Source organism: Nylanderia fulva, unplaced genomic scaffold (assembly GCF_048542155.1).
Source record: "Nylanderia fulva isolate GAGA-0341 unplaced genomic scaffold, ASM4854215v1 Scaffold90, whole genome shotgun sequence".
Classification (NCBI taxonomy): Eukaryota; Metazoa; Arthropoda; class Insecta; order Hymenoptera; family Formicidae; genus Nylanderia; species Nylanderia fulva.
In genome coordinates this window covers 233,652-248,912 of record NW_028191027.1, presented here as the reverse complement: position 1 = coordinate 248,912, position 15,261 = coordinate 233,652, and the positions used below count along the sequence as shown (strand labels likewise).

The 15,261-nt window shown below is 32.3% G+C and overlaps 2 protein-coding genes across 8 annotated transcripts; one reads left to right on the top strand and one right to left on the bottom strand.

Annotated features, from left to right (window-relative positions):
- The first annotated feature begins 646 nt into the window (after nt 1–646).
- Nucleotides 647–7,463, top strand: LOC114945896 (mitochondrial glycine transporter). Of its 4 annotated transcripts, none has more exons than XM_085489897.1 (8): nt 647–666; nt 2,354–2,678; nt 4,667–4,785; nt 5,583–5,667; nt 5,759–5,938; nt 6,313–6,484; nt 6,693–6,949; nt 7,262–7,463. In XM_085489897.1, the coding sequence occupies exons 2-8, from the start codon at nt 2,628–2,630 to the stop codon at nt 7,286–7,288; spliced, it is 891 nt and encodes a 296-aa protein (XP_085346023.1). In that variant the 5' UTR covers nt 647–666; nt 2,354–2,627; the 3' UTR covers nt 7,289–7,463. The 4 variants fall into 4 exon arrangements, with proteins under 4 accessions (XP_085346023.1, XP_029178078.1, XP_029178079.1 ...); XM_029322245.2 differs by lacking the exon at nt 647–666 and adding an exon at nt 673–990; XM_029322246.2 differs by lacking the exon at nt 647–666 and adding an exon at nt 1,515–1,611.
- A 549-nt stretch (nt 7,464–8,012) lies between these two features.
- On the bottom strand, nt 8,013–14,988 carry LOC114945879 (luc7-like protein 3). Of its 4 annotated transcripts, none has more exons than XR_014926448.1 (8): nt 14,619–14,988; nt 13,923–14,171; nt 13,103–13,309; nt 12,419–12,580; nt 12,125–12,321; nt 11,975–12,060; nt 9,731–11,754; nt 8,013–8,372 (listed from the first exon to the last, which is right to left on the bottom strand). XR_014926448.1 is itself a non-coding variant. In XM_085489896.1 (8 exons), exons 1-7 carry the CDS (start codon nt 14,721–14,723, stop codon nt 11,681–11,683), a joined length of 1,080 nt encoding a protein of 359 aa, XP_085346022.1. In that variant the 5' UTR covers nt 14,724–14,988; the 3' UTR covers nt 8,013–10,462; nt 11,644–11,680. The 4 variants fall into 4 exon arrangements, 3 of the variants coding, with proteins under 3 accessions (XP_085346022.1, XP_029178055.2, XP_085346021.1); XM_085489896.1 differs by having other exon boundaries at nt 8,013–10,462; nt 11,644–11,754; XM_029322222.2 differs by having other exon boundaries at nt 11,644–11,754.
- Nucleotides 14,989–15,261: the final 273 nt, after the last annotated feature.

The window sequence follows — 15,261 nt, the reverse complement described above, 5'->3', positions numbered from 1 at the left end:
GACTATCTTTGATTTTTTGAATTTTTTTGTATGTTGTAGCTACTGAAGAAGACCCGAAGTGGGTCGAAACGTTTAGATTTTAATAAATGAGTTGTACTTGAGATCTCATTTTAATTTTTTAATTTTGTGCATGACATCCGCACAGGCTCCGATTGCCGTCGATATTTTATTTTTATTGTAACACAATAATTCGAGCCGAGTAGAAAAGTTTTTATTTTATTGTAATCTTCCTAAAAGCGGACATTTTATCATTGCTGCAATCCCACAGCAATGGTAGTGTAGCAACATTTTGCAATGAATTTCCTTATAGAAATTTATCACTATAGTAACGCCAATTAATCACTTTTATTTCGAGTACTTAAAATACTAATATACAATAATTTAAGTACTCAAAATAAGTGATAAATTAACGTTACTATAGTGATAAATTTTCTATAAGGGTTTGCAATGTTGCAGTGAAAGATTGCTACAATGTGTATGCAATCTTTGTGTGCTGTATGGGATAAAGTATAAAACGGTAAAAAAATGGTATTTTGAATGTTTCTCAAAGCTGTAGCTTGGGGCTTAAATCACTTATTGTAAACCCGGCTTAAAACTCAGGACTAAAATCACTTATTGTGAACTCGGCTGCAGACTTAGGGCTGTATCTTCAAAATAAGTTCCAAAGTGCGTATATAGAGTTCAATGAATAGCATAAAAAAATCTCATAATCATCCATATCGCTCTTATATCGGAAACGATTAAATTTTTATATATATGCAAGTCACATCGAATTAATATTCGGAGTAAACACCTGATTTCAACAAAATCGCTCTTTCAATAGATAAAAATAATCCGGAGTAATCGCACCCGGGACGAAAAACGACAACGTAAAAACGAATGATGTCGCGAAAGTTATTACTACCTGATAACTCCTATCAGTCGACGGTGATTTATTTTTCGTCACGCGACCTCCATCTCGTCACGTTCATCTCTATCTTCGTCGACTCGGTACGAAAAAAATATATATATATATTATATATAATATTGAATTCTTTTCTCTGGTAAAGATAGGAATCATGAATTATCCTTCAGAAAAAAATGACAATCGTCATTTCTGATATCTGGTGAATTTTAAATTTCGTGAAATATATGAATTTTGATTTCTTTGCTTAATTTTGTATCTTTTTCTACATTTGCTTATTTGTGTATTTTTTTTTTATTTATATTTTTTATATTTTTATATTTATATGTATATATCAGAAATTTTTTCATTTTAAATATAAATAAGCACCTAAAAACGGATATATTATCTGGCAATTGAAAAGTTATTTTTAGATTCCTTGATTGATTATTTAAAAATAATATAACTATATATTTTTATAATGAAAGAAATATATAATAAAGAGAAAGAATGTGGTGGAAACACAACATATATCTAAATATTGCAATGAGAGGGAGACTTGAAATAAACACAGTAATGAAATGATTATGCAATTCTTTCATTGTCGTCATTCGATCAACTTTCGACATATTCGGGATATATTTTGAAAGTTCGCTGCTCTTGTTATTTTCTGATATCACTATCTATAATTACTCTGTTGATCTGTCCTCTATAATGGGAACATAATTGTAATTATAATTTTATCCTTTTCCATGTCGCTATACAAAGTGCATTCATTTTCTCATATACATGTTTTGCACATTTAATTTGTTCCGATAACATAAAACATTTTTGCAAGAAAGGGCCTGAGCAGAATGGCTAACTTATAATCTTAAGACACTATTTTATGCCCCATAAGTCTTTGTCTTGGGTAACACACAATACTGTCTTATGTCATAAGTCAGCCATTCTGCTCAGGCCCTAAATTGTATGAGAAATTGAAACTATATATATATATATATATAACTGAAGATAATGTTTGGATCTGCATATTCTGATTTTTTCTCTTTTATTCATTCCTAATACATTTTTGTGAGAATATATGTCCCAAATAGTAAGCATACACCATTTTGACTTTGATTGCCATTGTTAGACGTCAAAATGATGTCATTTGATGTTTAATAATATCATTTTGACATTTAATGATGTTAGTTTACTACTTGAGATATTGCATGACAAAATATGCACTTGAAATCCTCATTGCATCTCACAATTTGACATTATCATCCTAAAATGACATCATTTTGACATTTAATTGTGTTAGTTTACTACTTAAAATATTTCATAAAAAAATATGCACTTGACGTCTTCATCGCACCTCACAATTTAACAATATCATTCTACGTCATACTAGATATAATTTATTTTCTTCTTGGTTTTGCTCCAGAGTTTCACAAAACAAGAGTTTAATTCTCTATTTTATGAATACAGGTGAAGCCAGTGGAGAAAGACTACATCCTGCGAACATCCCAGTGCGATCATCCCAGATCTCTACACAAGAGCTGCAAGAATTTCACGAGGAATGATTCAGCCTCCTATCTCAGTGTGAAGAAGAAGCGGAAGGGTCGTTGAATGTGGACAATAATACCGGTTGACCTATGCCAGCGTCAAAGTGCATCACGTTTTCTTACAAAGTCACGTTTAAATCACGTTTCAACTTGCTGATAAGTCTCCGGCCTTCTTACTCGCACGAGCATGTCCCGATATGACACACCCGATTGACCTCGAGAATGTCGAAATGAAGATAAACAGGGATGTAAGTAAAGCCTGGGACGCCTTCAAACGTGACTCAGTATCTAGCCAGCATCAAAGACAACCGTACCGAGGACAAAAAATTCCTCCTCTCTTTGTTTATGTAAAAAAAGCTTGCTTTGTTTGTCGATTATTAACAGTGAAATTAGGAACCAATATAGGATAGGAAGTGAAGAATCGACAGATCCATTTCGCTGGAAAAGTTCTGAGACATAGTGTTTTAACTTGATTGCTACATTTTTGAAAAATTGTACTTGAATGTAATTTTTTTTCCTTGGGACATGTAATAGCGTATATTTCTAAATTGTCGAGGTCTATTATGGAAGCTCTGGGATCTGTAAGTATTTTGAATTGTGCGTAGTTTAACTCTAAATTAATGTAGAGTACAACACGAGGCAGTCTAGATAGCGCAGAATGATATTAAAGTTTTTTGTCGTATATGCATTGGCAACTATAGAAAGGCAGTTACATTAATAAAAAAACTGTCAAATAAGAGCCAATAATTAAGAGCATGAAATCTTATATTTTACATAAATTCTTATGATGCTTCCAATTCAGGTTTTCTTCAGTGAAGAAATAGCATATCTGAAAACAAATATTGATCATTAAGAATCAATCAAAATTATAAAAACAAAAAAGAACATATTGATGATAAATATGCAATGTAATAATAGCTATTGTTTTACAATTAGTATGATGTATTGATATAACTAATTAATTTTAAATATTTATGTGTATTATGGCAGTATAGAATTTTTAAAAAATTAAAAATTAATATAAATCTAGTCAGACAACCTCGTCATATTTTATTTAGTTTATATATATATGTAAAATATAATTTAAAAAAATCTATTCTTTTTGAAACAATTTAGAGAGAAGAGAAAAAATATATTACTTCCAAATGTTGTATTCAATATGTGAATACAAATGAAAATATTATATTCTACATATATTAGAAGCATTTTATAAATAACACACATTTTTTTTTTATTCATAATTATTCCAAAAGGTAATAAGATATACAAATATATTTTTTATTTATTAAATTTCTTTGAAAATAGAAAATATACTTTATTTTTAATATTGCATTAACAGAACAAAATAAGTTGTATTGTTGTATAATCAAAAGTATATTTCTCTAAAATTATTTTTTCTTTTCTCTCTCTATGCAGAGTTGAAATTTTGTAATATATAATTATGTAAGTTAACTTATTTATATAAATTAACGCCAATATTGAGTAAGATATTATCTAACACAATATAGCAATGAATCACAGCAAAGAAATTAATTGAAGAAATATTCACGTATCTCTAGGAAAATTGCTTGAAAATGATCAACAATAAAAAATATTGATTTTAAATCGACATTTTTACGAATAATAACTAGTTTACGAATGATAGTCCTAAATTATATTGCGAAAGATATCGCTATAGAAGATTCGCGAACCTTCCGCAAAAATATGAGAGATAAAAGTCTTATAAAGATAACCTGTCGGTTAAACTATTTACAAATAAACTATAACATCCGACGAGACAAATTTGTTGACATAGAAATTTATTTATCTAATATTGTTTGCTTCTTTTCTTCTTTTTTTATTTCTTTTTATCTTCTTTTGTCATTTTAATTTTTTCTTCTCTTTCTCTCATCTTCTATGAGGAAAGAAAAATTCTCCGTGTAGCACAAAATATAAATTCGTTGTTAAGTCAAATTGTGCAATACTTAAGCTATTAAAAGAATTCATTATCGTGAAAAATAGCTGCTCGTGATAACGATAACCCCAGAGTTGCTCTGGTTGACGATTGACCTCTCGTCTCTCATCACACGAGTTCGCTCACGTGCGACAAGATAGCCGCAAATAATAATTTACATCGAGATCTTAACTTATGGGTCTGAAGACCTTCATTAAGAAGTTTTACAAGTTAAAGAAATTATATTTTTGTATTTATATTCAAATGTGCATCTTTCTCATGATTTTTTATGTGTGCTTGCAGCATCCAATCTTGAAGTCTTTCCTGGCAGGCTCATTCTCCGGGACGTTCTCCACGATTCTCTTCCAACCGCTGGATCTAGTGAAGACCAGGCTTCAAAATAGAGTCAACACTTCCGTCGAGTAAGAGAGATTTAACTGTAAAATAAATTTTGTTATCATTTTTTCTTCAACAAGTACATAATCAGAGCTTTTATTCACTCAAAGTAATTAAAAATAAATTTTGGTTAATTTCTTTTTCTTCAAGGATTTATTTTTTAATTTTTTTCTGTATATTTAAAGTTGATTTATTAACTTCCAACAAATTATATTACAATTTTTCAATTTATTTTTTTAACTTATTTTAATTTTTAACTTAATTTGTGATTAATTAACATTATTAATTGATTCTATAAGATTCCTTGGTACTCGCCGCAGCCATGTTAGATTGTAACGTCAGAGGCGAGAAAATACACGCTGAAAAAAATTTGTGCGTGCCATTTTTAGATAACAAGATATTTTGATGAAGCACGATCTTTTAAATATCTTAGAATGTCTTAAAATTGTGCTAAAATCTTGAGTGAAGTCTTTTATCAAAATATCTTTTCATTTTAAAATTCTCGCAACTGACGTCACAATCTAAAATACCGCGGCGAATACCAAGTCTTAATTTGAATTAAAAAATTAAAATATATCTAAAATGATTTAATTTAATCTTAATAGGAACAAATATTTCGAAAATATACAATTTTACAGAAAGACTTTCCTTGACATCTATTCAAGTCATTTTTTCCATCGATTAAATCACGTACTTAGTTATTTTTAAGAAATTGCTAGTTGCAAATTACATACATACATACCATATATGTATATATTTTGTACACACACATTTACATTTATAAATCAATTATTAATTAATCTTTCGAATTTTTCCGAAATAGATCGCCGAGAAATGGGATGCTGGGCACGGTGGCGAACATTATTCAAAAGGAGAATGTCTTTGGATTATGGAAGGGCATGACGCCGGTAAGATATTCCTGTTCCTAGAAACAATTGATATTAATTAGATATTTTGGACTGGCATCGCGATGTAACAACTACGATTGTTAATTCGCAGTCGATAACCAGGGTAATCCCTGGCGTGGGTCTATACTTCTCGTCGCTGCATTGGCTGAAGCATGCCCTCGACCTTGAAGAATCCTTGACGGCCCTGCAGGCGATCGCCTTAGGTATCACCGCGCGCTCCATGTCCGGGGCTCTGCTCATTCCCATTACCGTCGTGAAGACGCGATTCGAGGTACGATTGGCGAAAAGAAGAATATGAACATACATAAAAAAGAGAGAGAGAGAAATATTGAGAAGAAGAAAAGAAATTTTTAAGCGAGAAGAGAAAGAAAGCTTTCAAGTAATTGCATTTAGCTTCATTCTTGTAGTTGGGTCCAGCCTAGAACCTAACTTAACACCAAGTTTATTAAATCTAGTACTCTCGCTCTTTCTAGAGGAAAATTAGGAAAATTACTTAGGAATATTCGTTTTGTATCTTTTAGAAATAATAATAAAAATATTTAAAAATATATTTCAAGTAGAAAAATTTGATAAGAAATTACTGTATGACTGAAATAATACTTGAAGGCAACCATTTTTCTAATTGATGTCAATATAATTTTACAGAGTGGCGTCTACAAGTATAATAGTATTAGCGAGGCTCTGTGGCTGATCTACAAGCAAGAAGGAGTGAGAGGTTTATCCAGTGGTCTAGTGCCTACCCTTCTACGAGATGCGCCTTACAGCGGTTTATATCTCATGTTTTATACCCAACTGAAAAGCGCGGCTACCAAAACAGGTATTTCAAAATTATATAAAATTTACACATATATGTGTAAAATTATTATTATTATTATTATTATTCATAGACGAATGTTGAGAAATATTTTCTAAAAAAAAATAAATTATATGATTTTTAGAATTATAATTTCTATATTGATTTGTAATTCTTAATTTGTAAAAAAATTTGGAGACTATTCTCAAAGAAAAAATTCTCCATTTTTCAGGAACGATGAGTGAGTCGCAAATGCCAGTTCACTTCAGCTGCGGGATTCTCGCTGGAATTCTAGCCTCTGTGGTGACGCAACCGCCGGATGTTGTCAAGACGAAGATGCAACTATATCCGAACGAATTCAACGGGATTTACCGTGCGACGTTCCTCGTCTACAAGAAATACGGCGTATTGGGATACTTCAAGGGTATCGTTCCCAGAATGCTGAGGCGAACTCTGATGACCACCATGGCTTGGACGGTGTACGAGCAGGTAATTCGATCGATGTGAAATACGAATTTGAATAATTAAACGGAAAAATCAGATTAGACGAATTTAATCAGGATGTCTACTCAAATCTTATAAAAACATTCCCTGACTTTCTAAGTATTTTTGTTCAAAATTCAAGATAAATAGAATATTTTAAAACTTTTTTTAATGTTCTAAAATAAGTTTTTTTTATTGTATATATTTTCTAATGTGCTTTTCATACGTAGGAAAAGCACCATTAAGTATTTAATTTTTAATTTTTCTTTTTTTTATTTATAATTTTAAATTTTAATTGCATTGAATTGTGTGTTTCAGCTAACAAAACAAATCGGCTTGAAGTAAACGTGCTATTGTCTTCTGTATGAAAGTTTTACACGAAGTAGTTGAATTATGCCATGTACAGTATTAGTATACATTTACTATTTGTATATATTTACTAATTGTGAAAGTGTCTTTCTCTCTCTCTCTCTACACCTCGCACGTTATTTATAATAAATCGTATATTTTTTCAAAATTACGATTGCATATTTACGGGAGAGTTAACCAATGTTGCTAAGTCTCTTATAGATCCTCCCGTTTTTTATTCCGTATCCTCTTTTTATCTTCCATATGTTTAATTTTGTTAATTATCAGAGCTCAGTATTAGTAAAAAATAATTTAAAGAATGAGGTACAGTTTTGCAAAAATTTTTAGAGATATTTTATATGGTGCTTTATTTTAAGATCTTTTTTTAATATGCAAAAGTGTAATTTAACAAATATGCACTAAAATTCAAAAGTCATCTACATGGCAGAGTAATTTTTTAATCTTGATTATTCAAAATTGTAAACGCAAAAAAATGCCTATTGTAATTAAACTACTTTAATATATTATAATAAATATATTATATATTACATATATATATATATATATATATATATATATATATATATAATGACAAAAATTAAGAAAAACCGCAGAACTCTAAAAATATAAAAAACTGGTATTGAAGTCTGAATTAAAGTTCTAATTCAAAAAGTTCGCGCAAATTACAATATAGAATAAAAAAAAGAAAGAACGAAAGTAGTCCAGCTGTGGCATCATTTTATTAATTCCAAATAACAATCTTAAGAGTATTGCAATTGTGGTACATTAAATACCAAATTAATATTAGATAATTTACCTTTCTGATCACTCTGTTTATGCATAGATGGCCTAAAATAACAATTCGTTCGGGACACAAATGACATCAATTCGACGTGTCTCGATGAAAATTTGTCTTCATCTTCCTCTTTCTCTCTTTTTTTCTCTCTCCCTCCCTCCCTCTCTCTCTTTCTCTTATCATTAAGATTATTGTAAAATTTTTACCTTAACAATACGTTAAGCGATGTACATCTTGCGTAACTTGTTCTTGATCTTCACGCTTTATTCGCTATCTCTCTTGTTTCTGAAAGTAGACAATCCGAGTCTTAGTAAGTGTTATCAATTTCGCGATTCAATAGTACAGTATTCAAATATATTTCATAATCGTAAGTCTTGTGTTGACAAAATCTTGTTCCTCTGTCGACTGTGTGTTTAACAAGCGCGCGAGGTCCTCGTCAGGGAGATTATGAATTAAACTTTCGCGCGAAAGCAAATTTAAACTTTTATTTTAATAATGAAATATAATTTTCTCTCCGAAGAAATGTCCCACGTAGCAGGCTGACGTCATGAAACGTCAAAATGACGTCATTTTGATATCGATGACCATCATTTTGACGTGTAATGATGTCAGTCTGCTACTTGGGGTATTTGTCAAATCAGTAGTATAATATCTCTCTTTTTTAGGCATCAGACTTGTATATTTTCTTACAAAAAATTACATTTCTACTTTTTTCCGCTGAGGGCAGCACTATACACATATTTTCGTCGAGAAACGTTTTCTTTTTTCTATCGTAATGAAAAGAATCATATTTTTCCTTCTTAAAGATTGCAAATGTATTTTATACGGAAAACCTCGCAGATTCCAAAATTTTGATTTCAATGAAAATTTACATATATGTATGTAAAAGGGATAAATAGATGAATTTAAAAAGGATATGCCCACAATTCTTGTAAAAATTGGGTTTCGGTGAAATTGGCTGATTTTCTCATATGTTGTAGCTTATTATGATCCGCTGAACAAAAGATGTAATAGCCTCAAAGTTAAGTAAATAGTTATAATAATAATCAGTAGATCATAAGTTACAATATACGAAAAAACTAACTAATAAGATACCAAGATTGGGAAGACTAATTTTCTTACATGTTAGGACTATCTGCTGAACAAAAAATGTAATAAATTTAAAGTTAATGATCAGATAGTTACAGATTTACAGCTAGTCAAACACGAAAAATTTGGGCTCTGCGAAATGTTTTTTATTTAGCTTTGGAGTCACAAGTTACAATATACAAAAATGCCAACCCCAATTCCACCGAAATCCAATTTCCACAAGGATTGTGCGGGATTCTTTTTTAGTTGTAGCTCAAAATTCATCTCATTCCTCTTCTACATATATATACAATTTCATCAAAATCAGAATTTTCGAATGTACGAGGTTTCCTCCGATTTCTTTCTATTATTTCTCGCTTTTTTTTTGTAAAAAATCACGATTTTATTTTACAATTTCTACATAGTTGTCCTCAAAACGATGATCCTCGAGTTAGCAGAGGGCCCGCAGCGGATCAAAAAGAAAAGCAAGAGGGAGGAAGCGAATGAGTTTCTCCTGGCTAGAGAAGGGACGCAATGTTGATGTTGATGAATTATTCACATTCCGGCATAAATACCTCGTCAATTGCGTGGCGCATAGTGGAAGCTTAGAGGTTCGTATCGAGTCACGGTCACACACGGTTTGCAGGAACGCACTCGCATAACTTGTCGTGCGCTCTCCAACTGCATTCGCAGTCGTGGACGAAGCTCTACGAGAGAGAACTGTGTGCCCCACCCCCCTCCGCGCTAAATTTCATTTCTTCTCTTCTCTCTCTCTCTCTCTTTCTCTCTCTATCTATTTCTCTCTTTCTTTTCTCTCTTATCACGCAAGCTTTAAATTAATTGAACTGTAGTGTAGACTTTTGTTGGATTCCATTTCCACTAATTTAAATTATTTTTTTTCTTTTTCAACGAAGACAGTCCTATGCCCGAGATGCGAAAGTATAAGTCCAAGACTTTGATTTTTTTCCATATAACACAAAAGTACATGTGACATAAGATTTGATTTTTATCTGAAAGCAAAAACGCGACAAAAACAACGTTAATAATAAAGAGAAACGCTGTATATTTTTACAAACAATTTGTTTTATTTTTTAAATAAACAGCATGAATTTGTATATACATATACATATATTTATATATGCATGTATGTGTGTGTATATATATATATATATATATATATATATATATATATATTTGTTATCTTATTGTTAGATGAGTTTCTCAACCTGATTGCATTTATATTCGCACTTATATTTAATTCATCTTGAACATCCAAACGATATTCCCGGAACCTTCGCGAGCTTCTCCTGGAAAAAAATGAGTTCTTGGACTTACGCTCTTCTGCCATCACGACTACAGAATTATTGATCGACGAAAAAAAAAACGGACCATAGGATTATACTTTCTTCCAGCTCACTCTAGATAGATAAATATTTTATCGACCTCCCCCTTTTTTAATGCAAAAAAATAATCTAGATTGAAAAAATTACTTCAGTTCTTCTCTTTCTACAGGTCCCTTTTGCAAAGAATTCTCTCTTTGCAATATTCTTTAAATTGTTTCTCTTGGTTTTTGCTGGTTTTTTTTTACGAATGCAAGAAAATTAAGATTTAAAGTCGAGAAAATTAAATTTAGATTAATTTCGAAACCTTCTAACTCTTTTTGAAAGTAATATCACGATGATAGAAATGATTGATGCTAACTAAGAAAATCTGATGAGAAGAGAATGAATGAACATTCAATTTTCTCGACCTTGAGACTCCTACTTCCTGGCCGACCATGTGAGAATTGTGACATCAGAGACGTTATATTTTACAGTCAGCTGTTGAATAATTTTCGAGGTATTCTAAAAGTACGATAAAGTAGTCATTTCATTAAAATATCTTTTTATTTAAAAAATGGCATCTAAGAATTTTCAGCGTGTGCTTTTCTGCCTCTGACGTCACAATCTAATATATTAGCGGCGAGGACCCAGGAGCTTTAAAAGATCAAATCATTGGACTACTGTTATAAATCCTCCTTGTTGCAAAGGCACTATGTAGTGATAAATATACCTATCACTCTGTTAACTTTGCTGTTGTTCAGCGTTGCATACCTGTGAGCCATTAATCACAAATTCTGATTTTGAAGACAATAAAAGAGAGAGCATGGCAAATAGTTTTATAACTTTTTGACTGTACTAATGAGAGATTAGATAGAGAGGGAAAGAGAGGCGAAGAGAGAGACAAAGTTTGTTTCATAGAGAGAAAGTAAAAGTGAGTGAGAGAGGGAGAGAGAGAGAGAGAGAAAGAGAATGAAAGGAAGAGTGAGAAAGAGAGAGAAACAGTGTGAGACGAACACTTGCTGTGTGACTCTTACGCGGCGCTTCAAACATCACAGATTATATTATCATGTATATGTATTATGTGCATCGGAATGGCAACTCACCTGGATCGAGAGAGTACCTGTACAGTAATTGAGACGAATATGGTTAAATTGTTTAGTGCATACCTGGCTTACTTCTCACTCACTAACCAATCAAGAGAAGTTACTTGTGACTTCGGCTTCGCGAACGGTGCCGGCGACGATTGTGATGGCTGGAGCTCCGATGATCGCGATTCCCTGAAATCATCATCATCATCATCATCATCTCATCATCATCATCATCATCGTTATCATCGTCATCGTTATCATCGTCGTCATCGTCGTCATCATCGTCATCATCGTCATCATCGTCATCATCGTCATCATCGTCATCATCGTCATCATCGTCATCATCGTCATCATCGTCATCATCACTAAAGCCCAAGTTGAAAGAGTCAAATTACTACTCTTCACTCACCCTTATCTCGACTATGACGTCGATAATTGTCCTCGTCCCGATGGTGTCTGTCTCTTGATCTACTTCTACTTCTGTGCCCGGAATTTCTGTAAACGGTAACGTCTCTCTATTGGATCTACTTGCTCGAAAATAAAGTAAAGATTAACTTACCTATGACTGCTGGAATCATGACGGCCCTTGTCGTCGTCTATTCGTCTGCCACGACGTTTGTCCCTGTCTCTGTCGCGATCTCTATCTCTGTCATTATCTCTCCGCCGCCTGTCGAGCTCCTCGTTCACTCTCGCCCTTTGCTTTCGCTCCTCTTCCCTCCTCTGCACCTTCTCGTCGCGCGCCTTTTCGCGTTTGTTCTGCAGACAATTTTAATTCTCATATTTTCCGTCTTTGAAAAATTCATCTGACGTTGTGTGAAAATTGTGCGCATAAAACCAAAAAATATTTCCTCACCATAATTTCTTGAAGGGCGCTCTTCAGTCTCGCATAACCCACATGCTGTTTACCCATTAAATGATCATCGATCCGTTGCTGGGCGTCGCCTACGATAAGGAACGCGCCGCAAACATCGCATACTTCCATCTGTTTCTCTTGTGCGGCCGCTAGTTCAGCAGTCTGCAAACGAGTCTCGTAAAATTAGTATAAACATAAGCCGTAAAGCATCATATTAACTATTTTTTTGTTAAATTAGATTTTTTTGTATTTTCTATTATATAATTTATTATAGATTATAATCTAGCGTGATTAATTTTGTCTTAATAATAAATCATAGATTATAATCGATCCTAACAAAAAAACTATAAATTATTTAGATTAAATAATAAATGATATATTTTAATTAATTTAGATTATAATCTATAATTTATTATTAGAATATAATTTAAAATTTATTATATATTTATTATAAAAATGAAATTTATTTCATCATTACTTATTTTATATATTATTTTGTTATATATTACAGATTATAATCTATTACAACAAAAATCTATAACCCATAATTTATTATAGATTATAGATTTATAATAATTTATAATAGATCATACTCTATCTCAAGAAAGAAATCTATAATCTTTAATTTATTATAGATTATAATTGTAACTCTGATATATCTCAATAATCGCTCTACACTCTCACTTGATTGTAATGGCTGTTGTCGTTGGATTTCCTCAAGGTCTCGCGCTCGTCCTTTAATTGATCACAAAGACGCATTAGGCCCTGTGCCTGCTCCACATTGCCCTGAATTCCACTTTGCTCGGCCTCTTCCACTAATTTATTTATTTTCTCCGTCAACAGAGCAATCTGTTCCTCGTTCCTTTGCGTTTGCGCTGGGGTTAATGTTGGCTATGCACACAAAAAGAATGATTAAATCTTATAATTTATACATATATATAGCATATAATAGTATATATTTATATTTTATATATTATATTTTAAATATAAATTATTATATTTTATTATACAGGGTGTTCTAGAATTGGCGGAAAAATTTTTAATGGCAAATTCTTGATATTATTTGGAGACGATTTTTTCTTAGTGAAAATGTTGAGGGAGGCCATCATTTTTAGCATGTTACCAATTTTTGTTATTATGTATCTTTATAACTAAGCTTTATATTAAAATTTTATTAAAGCAAACTCTATCTAAAATTAACTGAAGAATATAGTTCTATTAATATTTTATTTCTACAAGGCTTAGTTTCCAAAAAGCCTTTAAAAAGCCTCTTCAACTGCTTATATTTCGAAAATTACTGGTGTCTCGACATTTTCGGCGAGGAAAAATTGCCTCCGAATGATACCAGGAATCTGACATTAAAAACTTTTCCGCCAGTTCTGAGACACCCTGTATAAACATTAAATATAAATTATTATTATATTTAAATAATAAGTTATTATTATTATATTTTAAATTAATTATTATACTTTCATATAATATTTTAATTAATAAAGGAACTTACAGCTTCTGTTCTTCCAATCAGTGCCAATCGCTGCTTTCCTTTTACTATCTTTCGCTCCACCTCATTTAGCATACTTTGACAGTACCTAATGAATTCATCCTCATATTGCTGTTTACGATACGAATACGATGCCTTCTCGAACAATTCCCTAGCTTCATCATCATGCACCTTGGGACACGCACCCAAGTCCGCTCTTGTATTGACAAAGAGATCATGAGGGCAGAACTTCACCAAAAACAGCTTGCAAAACTAAAACAGACAAGCTTGAATAAATTCGAAATGCAAAAACACAAATTAGTAAAAATATGATTAAAGTATAAATATAAAATATAAGAATAGCCTGCATTTCCAGAGTTGCGATAAGAAAAATGAACAATTATAAACTATATATTTATTTTTTTTATATACATTCTGTAGATATTTTTTTACATCTTAATTTAATATGTGTTGTAAACATTTTTTTATTCATGATTCGGTTAACTCCAGAAAAATCTCTTGATTAAATTCCAGAAAATTTTAACTGTATTAATTTTTTTTAACCTGATTCCGCGTTCAAACTCAAAATAAAAAAATTAAAGAAAACAGGAGTAGAAAAAGGAGTTAAACGTTTCGGAGCATCTGACGAATTTTCCGCGTTCCGAGGAGTTTCTGTTCAAGAATACGCGTCATTATTATTATCGACTCTCTCTCTCTCACCTCGGGATCCTCCCAATTGAGCTCCTTGGGCTTCTCGTTGGGCAAAACATTCCTGTTCCGACCCATGAGCTCGTCGAGCAGCGCGGATGCCGCGGCGCCGGCCATCTTGTAATTTTCGGTATCGCAATCGAGCCGACGAATTCGTCGCCCGCGAATGAGTTTCCGAGAGAAGGTGAAAAAAAATCCAATGAGGAGATCTTGGACGCGAAGAAAATCCAAAAGGAGAAACACGCTGAAAGAAAATCGGAGGTCCACCTTCCATCCACAAAAGGATTCTCGATGGAAAGACGCGTATGTACGACAAATCACGATCGTGAGATGACAATTGCAAAGCGATGCTGCGGCTGCGCGTCGCCAGATGACGCACGCGACATCGCGAAACCATAGTATACACAGTAGCGACAGTGAGTGTCGACACCTTTGATGTAGGCACAGATTAAGGGTCGGCAGGCGACATGGTGGAGACGCCTATCGGCCGGCCGGGAATTACGGATTCTTATTTTCCAGATATTAGCGAAAATATTGAATGAATCTTATTAAATTTAGGATATTCTTAATCAGTAAGCTCATTTGTAGTCCTCTAAAGAGCTATTATATGAAAAAAAGATAAAAATAAAAATTTTTAATAAACTTGGGGGAATGC

Excerpts from the sequence above, each read along its gene's own strand:
- LOC114945896 (XM_085489897.1), top strand. The coding sequence starts at position 2,628 with ATGACACACCCGATTGACCTCGAGAATGTCGAAATGAAGATAAACAGG. Across the intron at positions 5,939-6,312 it reads TCGTGAAGACGCGATTCGAG|AGTGGCGTCTACAAGTATAA; the intron begins GTACGATTGGCG and ends ATAATTTTACAG. Across the intron at positions 6,950-7,261 it reads CTTGGACGGTGTACGAGCAG|CTAACAAAACAAATCGGCTT; the intron begins GTAATTCGATCG and ends TGTGTGTTTCAG.
- LOC114945879 (XM_085489895.1), bottom strand. The coding sequence starts at position 14,723 with ATGGCCGGCGCCGCGGCATCCGCGCTGCTCGACGAGCTCATGGGTCGG. Across the intron at positions 12,581-13,102 it reads ACAACAGCCATTACAATCAA|ACTGCTGAACTAGCGGCCGC; the intron begins GTGAGAGTGTAG and ends ACTCGTTTGCAG. Across the intron at positions 12,061-12,124 it reads CATGATTCCAGCAGTCATAG|AAATTCCGGGCACAGAAGTA; the intron begins GTAAGTTAATCT and ends TACCGTTTACAG.